This window comes from Gopherus flavomarginatus, chromosome 6, assembly GCF_025201925.1.
Source record: "Gopherus flavomarginatus isolate rGopFla2 chromosome 6, rGopFla2.mat.asm, whole genome shotgun sequence".
Classification (NCBI taxonomy): domain Eukaryota; kingdom Metazoa; phylum Chordata; order Testudines; family Testudinidae; genus Gopherus; species Gopherus flavomarginatus.
Genome location: NC_066622.1, coordinates 120,407,925 through 120,430,829, shown reverse-complemented (window position 1 = coordinate 120,430,829; position 22,905 = coordinate 120,407,925). Strand labels below are relative to the sequence as shown.

The window sequence follows — 22,905 nt, the reverse complement described above, 5'->3', positions numbered from 1 at the left end:
TAATCCAGCCCTGCTATTCTATTAGTCTATGGTTCTAATCAGCATTGCCTCTACAGGTGCACAGTGTTGTTTGATATTTTTCTACTTTATATTTGCACCCCACTTCTCGCCAGAAAACCATCCTGAGGCTATGCATGTGAAGAAGTACTTTTCTTCCTCACCTCCACCATTATAAGCATCATGAATGGGAAACGTAGCCTACAGATTGTAATCCTCACACCTTGCAAATGTCAAATACATCTGGATCACAGCAGCCCTTGTGTCTTTATCTGGAAATAAGATGAACCTTCTTTATTAAGCGATCGGAGCAGAGAAGTGTTTCGGGAAATGAGGGGTGTTTTTATGTAGTTTGCATCGTATTCTGCTAAATGACACGATCACAGGTAAAGTGCTTGCCAGCTCCTTTTAATAGAAATGTGACATTCCGAGCCATGATTGATTTTAGCTCTCAGCAGCTTCTCTTGCAAGTGCTAAAAACACCTGCAGCCTCCTCTGTACAGAGGATGAAGTGAATCGTTTAAATAAAAAGTAAATACTTAATCAAGTGTTATTTAAATTGCAGGCACCGTTGCATTTTTAGCAGAGCCACCTGTTCCTTGGTTAAGGATTTAAACACAGGAAGATATTTTCAGAAGCAATAACTAAATACATTTCAACTAACATTACATTTACGATAAAAACAATAGAGCCTGAGGATTATAACGGTATCATCCTGATAAATGAAATGAAGTGAAACTCATTGAGTGTTTCCTTTCATGTAAAACCAAACATTTTAAAGTATCAAATTAAATAAACTATAGTGAAGGGCTCCGAGTGAATATTTTTAAAGGGTCAGATGAAAATAAAACTCATGGTTTGCTATGATTCAGGATCATTTAATTACATTATAATCCTTAATTTTTGCCCAGGGTTAGCTTTAAAAAATCAGAATTCACTGAAATGTTTTGCATTTTCACTCTCGATTCTTCCATAATTCCGATTTATTTTATCTGTTAATATTATTAACAGCTAAATATCAGATCTTTCTAAAATACACTAGAAATAAGAGGCTGAGATTAATGTGAAGTTTCACTACAATATTATTGCATTTCAAAAGCTTTTTATGATCACAATTATACCATGCTCTTCTCTATACATACACACATACAAAAACAGTCTTCTTTATTACATTATATTAAGGAAAATAAAAATAAATTCAAATATTCTCACTCGAGGTTCACTGTTAATAAAAATATTTCAGATTCCTTTGTAACCTCCTACATTTTAAAATAATCATTTTACATTCTCCTCCAAGCTAGAGAAATGAAAGCACGCCTTTTCTATTGTGCATTAGTAATCACCCTTGTTAGCTTGGTGAGAAGCAGACATCTTGAGTCCTATTATATATACAGCATCTTTGCAACAGAAAGACTCTGTCGGTGTGGAATTGGCTGCTGTCCACTCTCTTTACATTAGTAAATGCAGAAGTTTACTCCAAGGGATGATCCGGAAGGCAGCCAGCACTAATTCCAGATTGGATTGAAGGAACCTTTACAATCAGAGTCTCTCCCCCCACCTCTTTCAATCTTGAAACTTTTTGATACTCTGTGGTATTAAGATACAATAAATCAGTGGGTAAGCTTCAGTTCCCTGGCACTATTTTATATAACTGCCTATCTTACTTTTAGGAGCAGGCGTTTATAATTAATTTCCAATTAAAACAAATTTGACTCCTCTCAAAGGCTAATTGTCCCTTGCATTTCTCATTAATAAAAACCAGTGCGATATAAGATTATGCAAATAAGTCAAGAAGAGTTTTTGATGTCCAAGAACTAAAGAGAGTGGTCGAGAAACGAAATCGCTTAAAACTGCAAGGGGAATGCCGCAGCTATGTCACAGACGCATGAAGAGAACAAGTGGAATAAATACTATTCCATTTAGAGGAGCGAATATCATATACAGTGTGTCCCACAAAGCTTTAAAGGGTTGGATAACATTTATTTATAGCGTTAAGTAAGGAAGAGCTAAATGAAGGTTGCGTTTTGAGCTGAGATACTTATTTAAAAAGAAAAGAGAAGAGGAGGAGGAAAAACAGAGAATCCTACAAGGCCAGTTCTAATGCAACTGGTTTTGCTAAGACTCCGAATTAAAATATATAAACACAAGTAAATAGAAAAATCAAATAGAATGAGAAGGGAGAACACTAATTGCATGCCTCTCCATTTCTTATTGGACCCAGAAAGGAAAGTGCACCTTTAAAAAGTATGCTCAAGGGGAATTTAGGGGTACATCTCCTGCCTGCTAGTAAAGCGTTGTGTGTGCAGGCATGAATGCAATAGTGAGTGTGCGGATGGAGGGGGCCGTGGACACAGCTAGTACACGGATGGAGTTAACTTTAGATAACATTTTCACCCCCCAGCCACTAAGATGCATGCACGGACAAATGGTGCATGAGTGGAACTGGTTTATGGATAAATGATGCAAAGAAGGAGCGAGAGGGTCTGCCTAAGCACCTATATCTATGTCTTCCCCATGGGTGGATGGGTTTATGAATAAAACTGATTCTTTGATAACAATGGAGCATGGATGAAGCCGGAGCTAGTCGGTGCAAGGAGTTAGTGCGCGGGTGGAGTTCCGCACCAGAGAACACTCTGTGGGGAGAGGGGAACCCCCCCCCCGGCAAGTGATCCCCACTTTGGTTACTTGTCCTTGACTTTTCACTACTGTTCACCAGCTCCCCTCTCCTCTCCCCCAGGAGAGCAGCAGCCAGACCAGCACTATCCACCTTCGTTATGTCCCATAAAGCACCTAGGCAAAGAGTCTCTTGGCCAAACGGTAACTCCGCCTGCGCCAGAAGGTGGCCGAGACGCGCACACTGCAAATCCCAGCATGCCATGTCCCCTTTGGCTTACGCTCGTTCTATGGCACACCGGGACATGTAGTCTTCGCACAGAGACGCCACTGCAGCCTGTTAGCGCGTTGCATGCTGGGAGTTGTAGTTGCATGCTGGGATGTGTAGTTCGTCATTCAAACCCGCCAATCGGAAGGACCCGCGCTGGGGCAGGAGGCCGCGGCGCGCGCCGAGTAGTGGCGGTTGGTGACAGGCCCGGAGGTGCTGTAAACGGGACAGCCAGCAAGGTAGGCCGGGCTCTCCGCGGGCCGGGGGGGGGGGGGGGGGGGGAGGGAACGACGCGAGATGGAGGGCCCGCGGCAGAGAGTTGTTTTCTGCTTCTTTCGGGGCCAGCGGAAAAGGCCTAGATCGGGCAGGCCGGGCTGCGCCGCGCCGGCTTAGGGCGGGAGCTGCCTCAAGCCTCCTATCGCCCCCGCAGGGGAACGATTCGCTCCGCCGAGCTGGGAGTGTATCCAAACCACCCCTGCGCCCCCCGAGCCCGCGGCTCCCTCAGCCTCTCCGCCCCTCGTGCTGCCCCGCTCCCCTAACTTCCGCGCCCGGGCCCCGTCAGGTCCCAGCTCCTCTGCCCGAGGCTCCCCTCACGGCGCCTCCCTGCTCCTCTCCGGATGCTCCCTACATTGGGGCCGGATCCTTCAGCCCTCCGAGGCTCCCCACATGGGGGGGGGCACCTCCCCTGAGGCGCCCTCCACGAGGGCCCGGCTCTCCTCAGGTCCTGGCTCCCAACTTCCCTCGAGGTTCCCCCTGCCACCCAAGCGTCCATGCAGGGACCCTAGTCCTTCTCTGGCCCTGCACATGCCCCCGCCTCCCAGTCCTGTTGTGGGTACCAGCATGCTCCCCTGTCCCCAACCTCTCCACATGAGTCCATCATCCTGGGCATGGGTGCCCTCCTCCATCTCCATACCCGGGTACTCTCCTAATCAAGTCCTGGGGCCTGCCGAATCCTGGGTGCAGCACGTGGCCACCTGTGTCATTCTGGGTGCCATTCATCCTCAGCCTCTACAGGTGGTCCCTCCAATCCAGTCTCCACACGTGCTGTTCCAGCTGCACTGTGATGTTCCTGAGCTCCACACACAGCCTCTCTCGTGCCCCCGTGCCATCCTCTGCAGATGATCCCTCAGTGCTGTCCTGGATGCCTGACCCCCCTGATTCCTATTCTGGGTGCAGGTCATTCCAGACTCTGCACACTGCCCCTGATTCCTGTCTTGGGTGTGCGCCCTTCTAGGTTTTGCCTCTCATCCCAGGCAGGGCCTCCCCTCTCTCCCGCCATGGTCCATAGCCTCTGCTCCCACACCCTCAATTGTGAGTGGGCCTTCTGGTTCCCAGCTTCAGTCTCTGGAGATCTCAGGGCTTCAGCCCCGTGGGAGGTGCCTGCTGGGGCTCGTGGCTTCAACCATCCCAAGGTGCTCAGTAGGGTGCGGGGCTTCAGCCCTACTACTGCTGGGGCACGGGGCCCTGGCACGTGTTCCCAGTGGGGCTGAAGCCCCAAGAGCCTCCTGTCTGCTGGGCAGAAGCCATTACTCCACTGCAAGACAGTCTTGAGCTCCTCACCCCTAGTCTATAGGTGGAGAATGAGGTAGGGATGTGAGGGGCACTTTGAGCTGCACTTCAATGGCAAAAGTGGCTCACCAGCCACAGTTTGGCCATCCCTGGACTATACCTTTCTTTGATTTCTGTGTAGTGCCTGGCACACATTTAGGTGTTATAAAATAATAAACAGAACTATATTCTACAGTTTTCCTGTAGTATGTTGTTAGCTTTTAGATGTATTGACTATTCTACAAACTTCCCACTTTTAATTCCTATTAATTATTGTAATGACAACTAACTTTTCTGTAATCTTAATTCAGATGACTGGATCAAATGAATTTAAATTAAACCAACCGCCAGAAGATGGTATTTCATCCGTAAAGTTTAGTCCTAATACATCTCAGTTTCTGCTTGTTTCATCTTGGGATACTTCTGTCCGTCTCTATGATGTGCCTGCCAACACCATGAGACTCAAGTATCAACATTCAGGAGCAGTGCTAGACTGTGCATTTTATGTAAGTATGTCATCTTGTCTATGTTAGATTCCAGTTATATACTAAAGCTACAAAGGGAGTACTTTAATCCCTTAAATTAAAGGGGACAGTGGCTGCTTGAAATGCAGTCTGCTTTTTAAAAGTGTAAAAAAGCTATAATTGCCTCTACTATTTTCTTGGTTTTTGACTTTTAAAATGTATTCTTTCTATTGCTGTGTCAAAGATCCATACAACAGAGGTAATTGATTGTAGTGAAATGGATTATACAGAAAGTGCAATCATATACAAAGCAAACAAACTGAAATATAGAGAATGTTGCTCTAGTTCAGGGGTAGGCAACCTATGGCACGTGTGCCGAAGTCGGCACGCGAGCTGATTTTCAGTGACACTCACGCTGCCCGGGTCCTGGCCACTGGTCCGGGAGGCTCTGCATTTTAATTTAGTTTTAAATGAGTCGTCTTAAACATTTTAAAAACCTTATTTACTTTACATACAACAATAGTTTTGTTATATATTATAGACTTATAGAAAGAGACCTTCTAAAAATGTTAAAATGTATTACCGGCACACAAAACCTTAAATTAGAGTGAATAAATGAAGAGTCGGCACCCTACTTCCAAAAGGTTGCCGACCCCTGCTCTAGTTTTTGTCTCAGTGATCTTGGTTGCTTCTTTTAGGTAACATTCAGACAGATGTGTGGTTTTTTTTGTTTTTGTTTTGTTTTTTGTTTTTGTTTTTTAAAGTTTAGGGGAGATGGCCTTGGGCCTGCCAGAACCAACTGGAGGCAATAATCTTGCTGTAATATTGAGGGATTGAAACAATTCTGAAACTCAGTTACAATTTAGAATATGAATAATGTCTTTTAAACTATTAAAAATTGCTTTAAAAAGCAAATCAACTTTACTATCTGTTATTAAATATTTAGCCTTCGAACCTACTAGAGCTGCTTCAGACTCTCTGGTGTGCAAAGCTGCCTTAAAGATGCCTTATCTAGACATAACAGGATCATCCCTGAGGAGTCGCTTGGGCCATGTCTACACCGTCACACCCCTGAGCAACATAAGTTTTGCCCGCATAAGTGGTAGTGTGCACAGCACTATTTCGGCGGGAGAGCTTCTCCCACTGACATAGCTACTGCCATTCGTGGAGGTGGTATTATTATATTGATGGGAGATCTCTGTCCTGTCAGTATAAAGCAGCTACATGAACAATCTTACAGCGGCGTAGAGCATTGGTTTAGTAATGCAGATTTCCTATGTCACCCTGTCTTTCTGCAGGGTATGGGACATAGATGGGGCAGCTCCTGGATTCTGGTAATCCCTGACTGCCGTAACAACCCTTTGGGTCCATCTGCAGTTAATATAGGAAGGCCCTGATTTGCAATGAGAGACTGACCTGCTGCCTGTATGCATCTTCTCTTTTAGTCCCTCCACCTTGTGATGTGCTGTGTGCCCATCCACCATAGCTGCAGATCAACTATTTAACAGCGCAGTTCTTCAGTTTATTGTCCAGTTCTGGAAAGTTAAATACAAAGGCAGCTAGTATGTATACGTGAAAAGTTAATGTATTATGAATAGTTATAGCTAGTACAAGTGTCTTGTGTTCAGAATATCTTTCCTTAAAAAGCTCATTATTTCTTGACAAAAGAAAAGGTTGAAATAATCATTTGCATCTGACTAATCTTTAGGTCAGGAAGTTTCTTAATTAATCTTGTAGGGAAAACAAGAAGTACATTCTAGAGAATTTATGGTAATTCTAAAGCATGGATCCTGCACTGCTGTTGAGTATTTTGCTGTGCAAAGCTATAAGAGGAGCCCAACAGGGGGCTATTTGGCTGAGGGATGCCTTGAAGGAGCATATTAACACTGAGCTTCAGTAACGTGTGTTGCTGTAGTATGCTGAGGCTAGCCTTGTTTGTTTGAACTGTGCTATGAACCTTATAATAATTGCTGTGTGCCCGAAAAGTAACACTTTTAAAATCACTTTTTAAAGTAACACTTGGTAATATGACCAAACTGACTCTGCTGAACATTAACACAAGAAGCCCACAGATGTGTCTGTGTATGGGAGTGTGTGTAACAAGGAGTGTGTGTGTATGTGTATGTGTGAGAGAGAGACTGTGTGTGTGTTGGGAGAGTGTATGAGACGGGTGGAAGAGTATGTATGTGTGAGAGAGAGAGAGACTGTGTGTGTTGGGGGAGAGTGAGTGTGTCTTTAAGTTCAGACAGCAGCTGTAAGCAACCATTCCTGAGGCAGAAGCTGGTGCACAGTCAGCTGGTGTCCTCCTATCCTCAGACTCCAGCTCAGCAGAGACTAATAATAATACACCTCCACCTCGATATAATGCTATCCTCAGGAGCCAAAAAATCTTACTGTGTTATAGGTGAAACTGCATTATATCTAACTTGCTTTGATCCACCGGAGTGCGCAGTGCCCCCGGAGCACTGCTTTACCGTGTTATATGTGAATTCATGTTATATCGAGGTAGAAGGTATATCTCCATATACATCATCTCAGAGAGCTGGAAGGGACCCTGAAAGTTATAGCTTCACTAGGCAGGACCAAGTACTGATTTTGCCCGAGATCCCTAAGTTGCCCCCTCAAGGATTGAGCTCACAACCCTGGGTTCAGCAGACCAATGCTTAAACCACTGAGCTATTCCTCCCCCTGCTACACTGGTGGAGAGAGGGGGCCACCCTAACATCAGCCCCTGCCTCCCCAGTTCCGCACAGCAGAGCAGTTGCTCTCTTCTCTCCCCACCTCCCACAGCAGCAGCTTGTCTGCCAACTGCTGCAGTCTTATGTGAGCTCTCCACACTGAGCAGTTTCAGAACTTCCTGGGACTTTGAAAGGAGAGCGGCACTTGCCTGTGTAGCTGGATGCAGGGAAATGGAGTTCAAAACCATGAGCAGTGTGGTCATGGTGGGCATTGTGGGATACTTTCTAGAGGACAGTTATGATGATGTGATGAATGCAGCGTCTATGCTAACACTTTGTTAATCTAACTTTGCCGCAAAAAGCTCTGTGCCTCTTGTTGGGGTAGTTTTATTTTGTTGGCAGATGTAGCATTTTAGTGTCATGTTATGTCAGCAAAAGGCAGCATTTGTCGACAAAACACACTGCATAGTATAGACAAGGCCCAAGTAACTGCGAGGCAATTAACTAAGGAGCATCTGGGCCTAATAAGAGGTTTTGGAGAACTCAGTTGGGGAAGTTTCCGAGGAGAAAGGAGGCTCTATAGGAGGGGAGCTCCAAGGGAACCTGAACTAGGCAAAAGCTCTCCAGGTAGGGAGATCTGGGAGAGGCATTGAACAAGACTACAAAAGCTCTTGTGGCAGTGGAGAAGCCTGAGACTATACAGCAGGAGTTGTTGCCAGACCCTACAGATCTTTGTTTTGGGACTTTGTTTATCTGGTCTCTGAAGTAAGAACCCTAATACCATTATACAAATGCTCCTTTCAGAAGGCTTTATTGAAGGGAGAGGTATTGTTGTCAAGTAGACTTTGGTTTCTCCTTGACCAAGCCGTTATAGTGATCTCATTGATAGGGGGAAACTGATGCAGGCCACCTCAATGCCACACTCAGCTACAAGAGGGTGCTTGGGAGGTCATGGTGCCCCTTGTACATGGACACACCAGCAGTTAATAGGACTATTAACCTGCACTGACAGTCATTTGAAGAATCTACTTGTGTCACTAATTCAGATAGAGAATGGAAAAAATAAAGTTTATTTGTACAATATATCAGATTGAAATTTCTAATAACAAATTTCTAATTATTATTTTCTTCACCGAAATTAAAGCACTCCACCTAATATTGTAAAACCCTTTCGTTCCAAAATATTCTCAGACTCTTGATTTCAGAAGTTCTGAATGGGTTCATGATCTATCTGTGTGGATCTGATTATAGGTTCAGGACCTTAACCTCCACCACCTGTACCTGTGAATCTTCATTTTTCTTAATTTCCAGCAAGAAAGGAGGTACTTTGGAGTGTGCCCAGGAGGTTAAGTGTGACACCTCGACACTTAACTTATTTAAGCCCAGAAAACTGAACATATACAATAAAGCAGAATTTCTTACTTAACAGGATCCTACACATGCTTGGAGTGGAGGATTAGATCAGCAGTTGAAAATGCATGATTTGAACACGGACCAAGGTAAACTGGTTGAATACTGTAATAGATGATTTTTAAGTGAACAAATAATGAGTGGAATTTGTTTATTTTCAATTAATTTATAATTCTAAAATTCAAATTAATATATGGCTGTGGTTTTTTAGATGGCGAATACTGGCTTAAAGAATAATAGCTGTTTGATTCATGAACACTTCGTATTTAACTGCAATGTTTTAGAAAGCAGTCGCAGGTATAATGGGAGAAGCTCCATTTACTTTCATACATTATTATATACTTTGTGCATGTATTAGATAAATTAAACCTTTAATTAGCCATGGACAACTCTAGGCAGAATGAAATCTGTGGTCTCGAGAGCTGCATAAAGTTATTTATCCACTGGCTTCATATCACTGCATTAATATGTGCAGTGCGGTGACATATTTACATATATACCAAAAAAAACCCCCTAAGTTATTAAGGTTGCAAAGTCAAGCACACGGAAGTTAGAAAATGCCAAAATTAAGGTTACTTGTGGTACCAGCTTTGCCTAAAATAACCGTAATCTTTTCTTCTGTCTGATGTTTACATTTTCAACTCTATAATAACATTCAGTTGTATACATTTAATGAGTATATGCATGCATACCATCCTTGGTGGTGGTACTTGTGATAAATGCAATTTTATCACTGCCCCTTTACAGACTTACATGCACTTTGCCTACTAATCAGTTTCTGTGAGGTGAGGGAACATTCAAACTTCTGAGCACTGTCAAACAGCTTGCCATTTTCCCTTTAAAAGAAACCTGCCAGAAAAATGTTTTTTTTCCCCCCTTTGTTTTCCAAACTACCCTTATTGGAGTTGCAGGAAGATGGGCAATATTGAATCCTGCTCCAGGAGTGTGATTAAGATTTGATTTCTCATGACATAAGTGAGGCCAAAATGGGTGCAGTGTGACATTGGGAAGGAGTGGTTCCCAGCTTTCCAGCAGGACATATGGAAGGTTTTTCAGAATGGGACCTTATGTCATGGAAGGCTCTTTAAGGGAATTCTAGAAGTTTCTATAATCTTACTAGTTACAATTTTCCTTTCTGTTCAAAGATGTTTGAATTAGGGTAACAAAAGGAGCCAGGTTTTATAGAGAGTACCAATACAACTTTAAAAACCTCATACTGTTTTTCTGTATTATGTGGTAGATAGGTGTGAAATGAATAATGGTGTGCTATGACCGTTTCATTGTCGCCTTTTGTTAGGAGTGCCTAGTTACTAACAAGTGGCAAAGCATGAGTTAATATGGCTGTCCTACACTTACGTTGATTAAACTTTTGTAATACACAGTCAATGTCTGAGATTTTCAAAAGAGCCTAAGATTTAGGTGCTCAGCTCCCACTGAGAGTCAATCACAGTTGGGCACCTACTGCCCCTTTGTGCCTCTGAAAATCTCCACATGGCTGCCTAATGCCCTTAAGCTCCCTTAAAAATCTCAGCTGGTATCTAGACACTCTACATTTAACACTTTTTAAAAGTGTATTGATTGCAGAGATCAGAAGACCAAGCACTCTTTAAAAGATATCTCAGCATGCCAACACATTAGTGAATGGCAGATTATAGTTTGTGGATTTTAATGGAATCAGTAAAGTTGCATATAATCTATTCTCTTGTAGAAAATCTAGTTGGCGCGCATGATGCTCCTATCAGATGTGTTGAATATTGCCCAGAGGTGAATGTAATGGTGACTGGAAGTTGGGATCAGACAGTCAAATTGTGGGATCCCAGAACTCCTTGCAATGCAGGAACTTTCTCTCAACCTGAAAAGGTTTGTATTTAAACAATAACTATTATATACATTAATACCAACTGTATATGTAATGCATCCATTAAGAATGAATGTCCTCCAAGCAAGGCATTTCCTTTTAGTTAGTCTACTGGGTGAGAGGATGTCTTGTGACACTGTCAAGAGCCATGAGGAAATGTCCTGCCTTGACACTATGGCTATTATATGATCTGAAACTTGTTAGCTGACATATGAGAAATAACCACTGAGGGCAAGTCTACACTACAAATTTACAGCAGCTGCGCTGTTGTAGTGCTTCTGGTGAAGATGCTCTAAGCTGACGGGAGAGAGCTCTCCCATCGGCTTAATAATTCTACCTCCACGAGAGGTAGTAGCTGTGTTGGTGGAAGAAGCTGTGCCGCCGACATAGCGCTGGCATACTGACCTAAGCATTGTAAACTACATTGCTCGGGGGGTGTGGATTATTCATCCCCCTGAGTAATGTAGTTATACTGAAATAATTTTGTAGTGTAGACCAGGGCTAAGTGGAAACATATGCTTTGGTGTATAGTGTTCTGTATATAGTATAAGTCCTTAGCTAGTCTGTGAAGATTAGTACAGTAATCCTTAGTTTAAGGATTCCAGCTTTTATTAGTAAAGTAGGACTTTATTCTCAGCACATCTTTTGTAGTCTTTGGTAAACAAATCAAATTCTTGTACATCGAGACAAATTTGAAGAAAATATAGAGCTCATGAAAGTAGGACTAATATCACTGGCTTCAGTGAGATGTATTGAAGGATATGCTGTGCAAACTTCCCCAAACAATTCTACCACTGTGCCTCAGAAGTGATCTGCTGCACTTCTGCTGTTCAGTTCCTGGGATTTTACAGACCAAAGCCCCCAGTAGCTTTGAATTCTCGGTAGTCTTATGATGTGTAGAAAATTGGATGGTGGGAGAAATTAGTATATGAAAGAAAAATTTACTTTGTGTGAAAGATGGGACTAAATCATTTAATCATTTTTGTGATGAGTTGAATTTTAGCCAGCATTAGCACAGAATACATGCTGCCATCTCTTTGCTGTTATTAATATGCAGCTCTGCTGCTGACAAGCCTAGAAGGAAAAGAATAAAATATGGCATTGTAAGCTTTAGTCACATAGAATGCTAACCTTTTCATTCTAGGCAACAGTCTCAGTGGATATACATGGAAATTATATATATCATAGAATTCTATCTTCATAACCAGATGGTAGCTAATTTTAAAGAACACTTTACAGTTTTGCATTACTATTGATTTCATCCATTTCTTTAGACTATACATGTTGTCCAGTTGTAGTTAGAGCTATCAGTATGTTCTACGTTGCATCTAAATAGCTTTTTTTTGCCACAACACAGTTGAATCTACTTCTGGTAAGAATTTTATTCTGAATAAAATAATTGCATTATTTCTAGTTTTTTATTTATAGTTGTATGTGGCATGTAAAGAACTATGATAAATTGCTGACAGAGTATCATATAATGGACAGCCACACTGAATCAAGCTGCTTATTGGTTCAGCAAGATTCATTATGTCACTTTTTAAATATTGTCTTTGATAAATGAATACATCTAGTCAACTACATGGTAGTGGTTTCATTTGATTTATGATTGCAAGGTGTAGAAAGAATGCTTATTATACAGATGTGACACCAGTTTGTAAAGAAGATGTAGGATCTTTAACGTTCTTAATGTGGTTATTCCTATGTATGTGAGAATTTATATTGTTTGTGTGAATGTCTGATTGTACCTGCATCAAATTTTATATAATAGTCAAAAATGATCATTATTTAAAATGCATAACTCCTTGTGATTGTCAATATAAATGTAGACTGTTAAATTCTTTTAATTATATAGTCTGAAGCAAAGTACTTTCTTGACTGTCCGATACAATTATTGGGAAGTATTTAATTCATGTTTAAAACTGAATCTTATTCAAATGCTTGACCTGGCTTTGTGCTCCTATTTTTCTTGCCCTCTTCATAAAAGAAAGACAAGTGGGATTGGGACATTAGATTTCTTCAGAAATTTCTGATAAATCTTAGATAGACTGAACATTAGAGAGCCAACCCATTAAAAAACGAGAACAAACTTAAAATGTTCAAGCATGTTTTTAGAAACAAAGTTAATTAGCAAGACTGTGTGCCTGAACGTAGGTAGCATAATACATAGAAAGATCATGTCAGGTAGTTTAGGACCAAAGATGGTTTTGTAAAAACACTTTTACAAACCTTGACATATATGGTAATGTGTCCATTAAATTTAATGAAAAATTAGTTTTATTTAAGCATTTCCTTACGGTATTAGCAAAATTCAGCAGCATCATGGGTAGTACATGAAACCAGAAAATGAAGTTGACTTCTCTAGTTTTACTGTACAAATAGATGTCAAAATTAAACAGCATAAGTGGTGAAATATTTATTTAACTTTTTTTAGTTATAATGAGATGCTGACAACATAAGTAGAATGTTATATATTTAGTTATGTTAACTTGCTTTAGCAAAAGCTTGTTTTTACTACTTGCCACTCTTACTAACATTCTGGTGGCAGCAGCACAGCTGTGTGTTAGCTGGATTTTGTCCTGGCTGTGCATCATCAGAATGCTTAATTGAGTTCTGATTGTAGAATTCTGATTGCAGAATCTTTACTGACAGTGGGAGACAAAAAAAAATCCCAAGCTTGATTTTATTTTATTTTATTCAGATCCCAGGTTGAGTGTACACATCTAGTAGTTAAAAACCCAATCTCTTGTAAACTTAAAAGATTCTGTGAACGTTATTGAGGAAACAATAAACATGAACCCTTATGATGTCATTTATCAGAGTAGCATTGCACTTCATGGGCTCTGATTTATTTATTTTTTTTTCCCCCAGATGTGCCAAGTAGCTCTGCTCTGATTGACTTAATTTAGAATTGTGCTTGCTCAACATCTCTGAAAACCGGTTTTAATATTTCTTTTCTTGGCCGCGTACCCCTTAACGATACTCCCATTTGATTAACAAAGCTCATGTCTGAGAGAGGAATTTTTTTTTTTTAAAGAAACATAGGATTATAAGGGGGAAGAAAATAAAAGGAAAATATTTGCTAGAGTACTGTGTGATTGGTCTACAGGGTTAATATGATAGTGGCTGCAGGTTTGTACACATTATGAGTAAAGACAAGTTCCAGTTTGAATAACCTTTTCTCTCTTTCAGTTACTTATAATTTTTGCAAATTTCTTTTTTTGGTCTGAAATTTTCCATTTATGTACATAAAGAAACATTCTCTTTTTACTCCGAAATTCTGTACATGGGTAACATGGTAGCTGAAGGCAGAAATATCAAACTTGGCTTGTTGTGTGGATATTACTGAGATAAGGAATAAGGTAATTTTGAATAAAATCGACTGAGTCATTAGAGTCTGAAATGTCATATGTACATATTAGCTAAAATACAGCACAAAGTTCAATTCTACATATACAATGCGACAATATTAAGCTGCATTTTAAGATATACACTAAGGCTCAGAGTTAAGGTAGAATTTGCATCTTTATGTCGTGTATTGCCAGATCAGCTGTGTTCCTACAGACTACTCATTCAGCACTTAAATTACAGGCTGAAAAAAGAAAAAAAAATCTATAGCTATATTTAATTGCAGAGGTCACCTGTGTTTTAGTTGCATGTTCCATTTAATTCATCACTTGATGATAAAAGGTGGCTATCCAGGCTAATCAAACTAATAATAGTTTTGTAAACTTCTTTTGAAAAGGTGTACACTCTCTCTGTGTCTGGAGATAGGCTTATTGTGGGGACTGCAGGTCGGCGAGTTTTGGTGTGGGATTTGCGGAACATGGGTTATGTCCAGCAAAGAAGAGAGTCAAGTCTGAAGTATCAGACCCGTTGCATCAGAGCATTCCCAAACAAACAGGTATGTATGCTGTGCAGTGACACTATCCTTGATTCAGATAACTTAATCTTCTGTAGCAAAAAGGGATTTGTGTTGATTTACTCGGCTCACTAGATTCCTTACTCAGCTCAGTACATTTTTTACTCATTTAAAAAGTTATTTAACTTGAAGAATTCATACTTTAATCTCTTAAAATTAATGACAGATATTGAGCTACTTGTTCCCATGTTCTTTAGCAAACACTGATGTAATTTTAAAATGTTCACTTAAAAATGCCCCAGCCCTTTTTTCTTTGCTATCCTCACTCTTTTTCTCTAAATCTTCCCCTCTTAATCATCCTTTTAAAAAGGTGTTAGTTAATGCATCAGAGCATCCTGACAACTAAACCATTCCAAAACAGCAAAAGGGGCAGAGGAGGAGAGAGATGAGAAGACTTACTGTTACTGTATGACTTTTAGGCACAAATATGCCATCAGTTCTTCAAGAGGTGCTCTATAGTAGTGTGGCCGGGGCTTATAGATAAGTGTAGTATTATGCAGCATATTTAATTAAAAATCGTTGTAAGCTCATTTACTACTTGCTCCATCACTATTTTGACTCCTTGCTCTACTGGGTTCCCTCTAGAGTCTTTGAAGGCCATGCCTTGTTTGCCAGAGGGAATTGAATAAGAATGAGTTAGGTCATCTTTCCTTCCATCATTCCTTTCCCAAGGGTTTAATGGGGTCCCTCTGCAGTGCTCCTGGAGTGGAAAGCATAGAACAATTTGGAACAGACTTTTCAGGTGCAAGTAGTGAGAGCTGGATAATACATGTAGTGGAAGGCCTAGTTATTCATTCTAGAGCTAGTGTGAGTAGAAATATGCTAGGTGCACCAGGTGTGGGACAGGTAGGCTTAACCAGGCAGGATCCAAGTGTGGAGGGGCTCAATGTGGGGTGAAAGTATTCTGTGTGGGACAACCTGGGTGGAGGCAGCTCAGTGGGGGGTCTAGGTGTGGGGGGGGATCTGGATGCCCAGAGGCTCGTTTGAGAGGGGGTGTTTCCAGGTGTAGGGACAATGAGACTCTGCAGGGACTTCCAGGTGAAAGTGGTTGGGGCTCAGCGGTGGGGTTTGGGTGTGGGAATCTTAGCAGGGGGTCTGGGTGCTGGGGGAGTGAGGCTTGGGATAGATGTCTGGATGCAGCTAGGTGAGGGGTCTGATGTGGGGGCTCAGGGTGGTGCAGGAGGGTGGGGGTTTGAGTGCAGGGAGTTCAGTGGGGGGCGTGGTCTGGGTACAGAGGCAGGGGTCAGAGTGCAGGGGGGCCTCAGATGTTGAGGTTCAGTGGGTGGGATTCGGGTATGGAAGGCTAGGGAGGTTCTGGGTGTATGGGGTGAGGCTTGGCGGAGGTGTCTAGGTATGGGAAGACCAGATGCATGGGGATTGGGCGGATGGGGGAGTAGCTCCCCATACAGTGACCCCCTCCCCCGCAGTTGAGGAGTGATGGAGGCAGGAAGCAGGGGAGGATGCTGAGCTTCCTGCAGCTTGGAGAGATTTCTGGGGGTGGGTCTGACACAGCCCCAAGTACTCCTTGCAGGGCAAGAGGAAGTCCTCTCCTGCCTCCTGCCTAGCCGAGACTAGCAGCTTCCTGGTTAGGGTAGGAACCATTGGCTAGAGTGTCCCCAGCCCTATGGTGATTTACCTCTCTGTTGGCTGCTTCAGATGTCTGAAATGACGTACCTGCGCAGCTAGGGAGTGGTACGTTACTGCTCTTGCAGCTTCCCTTTGCTTCCCTGTCAGAAAGTCATTTTTCTGCAGGGAAGCAAAGAAATCTGTGGGGGACATTAATTCTGTACACATGCAGTGGTGCAGAATTCCCAGGAGTTTAGAAGGCTATATCTTTTCATCTCCGATACTTGTGGTGGTGGTGGTCCAGTTACAACTTGACACTTCAGACTATACTGTAGTCTGGGATTTGGATAATTTTGCTTCAGGTAAGCCTCATTATTTTCCTATTTCTGAAAAACTTTTATATTAAATCTATGGCAAAGTTACAGTAAAAAGAGTTCTTTAAATTTGCTATGTGCCAGTACTATAGTTGGATAGAGAAGCAGATGCTCTTTTGGAGTGCAAGTGGTGTGCTTTGAAATTACTATTCTGATTTATTTTGTGCATTTAGTTGAATGCATTTGTGAGTTTAGTTGCTAACCTGAACTACCTTTAATGAAATAATATACTGGAAATATGACCTGTCACCCTCTGAGTTTCTGTGAAAGTTGTGATCAATAGGGTGCTTGGGACAGGTGGCCAGATATGGAGTGTTCAGCTCTGTAACTTGCTGACCAGTTCTAGACTCACCAAGCTTTTATTTGAGGTGCAGTTGAAGTTGCAGGGAAGCTTTTTTCCCTGTGACTTTTTAATTATTAAATTATGTGGATGGGTCATGAGTTGTATACCGCGGAACCATAAATATGAAAGCAAATATTCATAATTTTTTGTGAAAAGTATTTCTTGTGTCTGGTTCTAGAAATGTATAAGATTAATCATAGTTATCAAAACCTCTGCATATAAATCTGTCAATAGGTGTATTATTTTTTTGTTTTGTTTTTTTGTTTGGAAGGGTTATGTTTTAAGCTCTATTGAAGGCCGCGTTGCAGTAGAATATTTGGATCCAAGTCCAGAAATACAGAAGAAGAAGTATGCATTCAAATGTCACAGATTAAAGGAGAATAATATCGAACAGATTTATCCAGTTAATGCCATTTCTTTCCATAACATCCACAACACATTTGCTACAGGTACGGTAGATACTTATCAGGTTGTATAAAATTATTGGTACTAAAGATGTTTAAGTACATCTAGTTCTTGTTAGGCTTCAATTTAGAGGTTTCAGCTGTTACTGGAACATTTGATACACTAAATGCTTTTAACAAAATGTTGTAATTTTTCTTTTGATGCAGTGGGACCTAACCTTAACAGGTTTATTTCTTTAACACATTAATTGTGGACTCTTCTGTGTTACAAAACTGCTTCATAGTGTCCTTGGACAAGAGACAAAATAATTCATTATAGCGTTTGTCACTGTCTGGTTGCATTAAATGCTATAACGGTTTGGTTTTCTTCCAGTTATAATATCTTAGCTCTTTTTTTCCAAAATCCATTTGTAGGTGGCTCCGATGGATTTGTAAACATTTGGGATCCATTTAATAAGAAGCGACTGTGCCAGTTCCACCGGTATCCGACCAGCATAGCATCGCTTGCCTTCAGTAACGATGGAACCACCCTTGCAATAGCATCATCATATATGTATGAAATGGATGACATTGAACATCCTGAAGATGGTATCTTCATTCGCCAAGTGACAGATGCAGAAACAAAACCCAAGTGAGTCTGCTTCACCTGTATTTGAACCTTTTCTAGCATTCATCCCAGGATTTATTAATTTTCCTAAAGTCATGAATAGCATTATGGATGCCTAGTAGATAGTGCAGCTTGACAGTAGGGTTGGAGTTGATTTTATCTTGTTCTCCCAAGCTTTCAATATCCGTAGGTTGATAGATGTCTGATGGCTAAAATTGTGTCTAGTTGTTTTGTAACAGGAGAATGTCAAACTCCCATTCTTTTTGAATAAGCACTTTTATTTGAAGCTATGGAGTTATTGCTAACTCACTTCTTCTTCAAAATTAAGTTGAAGATTTCAAGAATAATTCATTTTGAGCAAATTTTGCTGTATTGTATCTTTAAGACTTTGAACTATTAATCTTTTATTTAAATACTGATAATAAATGTAACCTTTCCCCTTCAAAGCAAATGCACTGAACTGGTTCTAGGGAATGCATAAAATCAAGTAAAGGGGTCCCATCCTCTGTATCTTGGAGAACAATCTCTTTATATTTTGAGTATTTAACCCTTTAACAACAGACTCTATGCCACCATTTCTGGCAAAGAGAAAACAATGATGTTTATGGTGCCAGGCAGAATAGGCTTCTGTTAATGCCCATTTGAAGGAAAGCTAAATGGAAAAACTGACATCACAATACAGAATTATACACTGGAATAATCTCTATAGTTTACGTGATCTGGCACTAGGTTATATTATAAAGGTTCTCAAGGTTTGTCACTGCTCACTAGTGTTTTGCTTTTCTAAATCTCAGACTGCTTTGTATTTATGATTTAACCATTTTGTTCTGGGAGTTACTACTCTACCTATTTGATATAGCCACTTTCTAGAGTTTTTTGGACCTTTTGAGCCTCAAGATTTTGATTTATTAAAATCAATCAATATTGCATTTCACTTTAGAACAGATACTGTGACATTGTTCTTTTTCTCTTTTAATGCACTGCTCCACAGGCTGTCGTGCAGTGACACTCGTTTTAAAACATCACATTTTTATGGTTATTGTAGTAACACTGATGGTAGAACACTAAAATAACTGTCAGTGTCTGGGGTTTATCCCCTGCTTCTTAACAGTCTGCCCTGAGGTTGGCACTCACATTTGTGAGCCACTCCAAACAGGTTGTGTGTCCTATACTTAGATTTCACCAACCAAGTATCAATTGTGAGCTCCTCAAGTACTAGAAGAGCCATAACATGGAGTGTCAGCCTGTGTGACAGATGGTCCTTTATGCCAAAAATCACAGCAATATTCAGGTTACTCTCAGTCCCAAAGAACCAGTCACTTACCCCAGTTCAATTGTACCTTAGATCTGTCACCAAAGACAGTGGTTGTAGCCAGTTCTATGATAAACTATCTAAGGATTTATTAACTAAGAAAAATAAATTAGCAATTTACAAGGTTAAAGCAGGTAAACGGACACGCAAGTTACAGTCTTAGGTTCCAAAAAGTAATGGAAGATGCTGTAATATGCAAGCTCTGTGTGTCCTTGAGGGCTAACCCAAGCTAAGCCACTTGGGGATCCTGTCCTTATGCCGTCTCCAAATTTGAAGCAGTATAGTGTTACAGTTCCTTCTAGTCAAAGATGTTTATTCCCTTTCCCCTAACGTTCAAACTGTTGGGACACGGCTTTGTACATGTCCCCTCTTCATGGTTGTGGCAGGAGCAATCAACAGTATTTTGTCCATTGATGTTCCACAGTGGTTTGTCTGGTGTCTGTAGGTCTTTTGTTGGTTGGAAGATGACACCTCTTTTGGTAAACTTGGGATTTTTAAAAATAAGTAACTGTAAGATAAAACAAAAATACTTACCGTTACGGGGCATAGAGTGGTAAGAGCTGTTTTCAGCTATTTCTATCTGTTGTTGGTTGTGGTTGCTAATTCTGTAGATGCTTTATTCTGCCTTATGAGGAGGTTAATCTACAATTAAACAATATTTCCTCTTGGCCCTCTGTTATTTTCTGAAACAGATGGTTCATCGTTTCCTGGGCTGTTAAACACAGTGAGGTTAAGGTTAGACTCTTGGGAATCAGCTAGTTTTGAATCTTATTAGGCTGTAGAAGGAAAACTAATCAGAATACTCCTTAATATCATTTTGTGACTGTAAACAATTATTTATTAGCAAACAATTGATCCCAGAAGGGCAAATTGTTTGAGTCAGTAATGAGCTGAGAAAAGACAGAGCATATCTGTGTATTTGGAAAATAATTGTAACGTAATTGCAATGCATTTAGACAGGCATCTATTTGGACCTGTTTCTATCTTTAAATGAATTTCTGAAAACATTAACAAGGTTTATATGCTTTTCTGACATTTATAAGTTGCTTGTGCCAACCTTAGGACACCAGCTTTCTAGTGACTAAGAATGATTTTTAGTACCGAATACTATAGTGTGAATGCATCATATCAATGTTTGCTCTTAAAATGAAGCACTTTTCCTTAGCTCTCTTCCTAATAGCTTCAGTTAGTAGTGCTTTTTAGTGACTTTTTCTACTTTCTCAGGTTAATGTGAACTATCTTACATTTTGGGATATTTCATTTTAAACACATGGCAAAATAATGCCTTTTAAATAAAGGATATTTGGAAGGCTTATGACTTTGACAAACTACATATTTTTGGTACAGTAAAATAGTTGTCCTTTCTGTGCTATTTTGGATTAATAGCTTTATTTTGTATAGAAATTTTGAAAATATGAATGCTCTAAAAAGTCTAAAGGTCACTTGTTGAAACATATTTTTTTTATTTCAGGTCTACTTAAAGTTATTGCAAAAAGCTTCATCTCCTTTCTCTATGAAAGATTTATTTACCTGCTCCTAACCTGAAATGGTGATTAAAGGATAATTTTGAGAAGAACAACTTTTTGTAGTGCTTTTACTTTTTACCCCCCAAAACTTGTGTATTTATGTACCTCAGCATGCTGTACTCTACTGTCATATCTTTTCTATTTAGAACATCAGAGAATCAGTGTTTTCTTTAACCACAATCTGAAATGTAAATTAGTTTTTTCCTGTAAGTAAACTTACTGCATTTTGTAATTTTTTTAACTCTGGGGACTTCCAGTGATCTCTGAACTGCTCAATAAATCTCTTTAAAAAAACCTTATCTGTAAATGCATTGGATAGTAACTTTCACGTTCTGTGGCAGTGTGGCCTCCAGGATGGATCATTGGACATGAGTTCTGAGGATGTGGGCTATGGCAAATCACTTAATGTTTTTCTTTTTTCCCCATCAAATAAAATAGGCTACATACCTCACAGGGATGTTGATTATTTAGTCACTGTTCTTACAATGCTTGCAAAGTAAGGCTAGGCTGTAGTGGCAACTTGATGGCTAGTGCAGAAAAGTTTCCCATTTGAAGGAAAAGCAAAGGCTATGTGAAAGGCATGAAATTCAGACTGTCAGTGCTTCAGTTACTGCATAGTCAGAGAAAAGCCTGAAATCAGTTATGCTTTGGAACAAATGAGAGTGGAGAAAGGGAAGTTGGCTGTGACTGGGGCTTTTTGCTCTTCGTTGGAGGCTCAGCTTGAGACCGCAGAGGACACAGAACAGCACAAGAAGTGCAGGGAAAGGAAACGTATAAGAATGGAAACCCAGCTCTTCCAAAGAGACCCCCCATTCTGCTCAGGAGAGGGCAATGTCCACTTTCTCCTGATTTCATGCTTATTTTGCTGTTACATCTTGCTGTTCAGTGGTTTAGGCTGCCGGCCGACTTTTTGATTCAGCTGCTTGTGGGGGACGGGGGAATAAACCAAAAAGCAAGAGTTCCCATATGGAAATAGTACTACTAAAATACAATTCCAATTCACAAGTGCTTTCGTAAAATTAGCAAAATGTTTGCATATTTATCTTCCTGATCATATCTTGACTTAGAGAAATGTCTTTTTCCAGCTTTTGCATACTCAGCCTGGTGTCAGGCAGTCTAGCTAGCCTCTTTCAGTCTTTCATCGCTGACAGGATTCTTCAGTCTATATAGTTACAGAACAATTGCCATATTGGATCAGACCACCAGTCCACCCAGACCTGCATTCTGTTCCTAACACTGGCTAATTACCAGATGCTTCAGAGGAATGTGCAAGAGACCAGCAGTTGGCTGTGCAGTACTAATACTAGGAAAAATGTGGTTAAAAACTAAGTTTAGTCAGTGAAGCAAGCCGATGTAGCACACACAGGAAAATTAGTATTAAAGTGCCATTTTTACAGTCAGATTATTTTTTCATTAAAAGTATCCCTCTTTTTTAGCTTGATGGCATTCACATTGGCTAATCTGCCACACAGTACTTTGAGTAACTCCAAACCCTGTGTTCCTACCTGCATGCCATCCTTAAAGTCATCTTACCTGCTGACTCTACTGAAATATGTCTGAACAATTTCTATGCAAGTTTTGCTTTTGATTCTTGGAACTTCTCAAAGGAAATCTCTAGAAAGCTAACTAATGAGTGGAAATTCTTTCTGCATGGTGAAGATGAAACATTATTCTTTTTTCTTTTACCTTATAGAAAGCAATGAGTTCTGATACTGGCTATTTAAATAGTGTTTGAAACTTTGTGCTGAGACATTTCCTATTTCGCTTAATGAAAAATAGCTAAAAATATAACATCAATTATAAGTGCTAGTGCAGTTAGTGTCATGGAGCTGCTATAATGCTCAAACTTATTGCAGGTAAGTCCTCAAAAATTCACGTCAGACTCGTATGGCTTCCATATCTGGATCGTCAGAGTCCCAGAAGGGGATGCAGGGTCATATTGACAAAGCATTTTTACATACTAATACCAGAAAAATCTTTGTATGAGGCTATCCAAGTGTCAGCTTATGGAATCA

At 40.5% G+C, this 22,905-nt stretch overlaps 1 protein-coding gene across 2 annotated transcripts; it reads left to right on the top strand.

Annotated features, from left to right (window-relative positions):
- The first annotated feature begins 3,011 nt into the window (after window positions 1–3,011).
- BUB3 (BUB3 mitotic checkpoint protein) lies at window positions 3,012–21,341 on the top strand. 2 transcript variants are annotated; one of them, XM_050959663.1, is made up of 8 exons: window positions 3,012–3,117; window positions 4,738–4,932; window positions 8,998–9,067; window positions 10,687–10,838; window positions 14,582–14,740; window positions 17,313–17,490; window positions 17,860–18,076; window positions 20,836–21,341. In XM_050959663.1, the coding sequence occupies exons 2-8, from the start codon at window positions 4,738–4,740 to the stop codon at window positions 20,843–20,845; spliced, it is 981 nt and encodes a 326-aa protein (XP_050815620.1). In that variant the 5' UTR covers window positions 3,012–3,117; the 3' UTR covers window positions 20,846–21,341. The 2 variants fall into 2 exon arrangements, with proteins under 2 accessions (XP_050815620.1, XP_050815621.1); XM_050959664.1 differs by lacking the exon at window positions 20,836–21,341 and having other exon boundaries at window positions 17,860–18,080.
- Window positions 21,342–22,905: the final 1,564 nt, after the last annotated feature.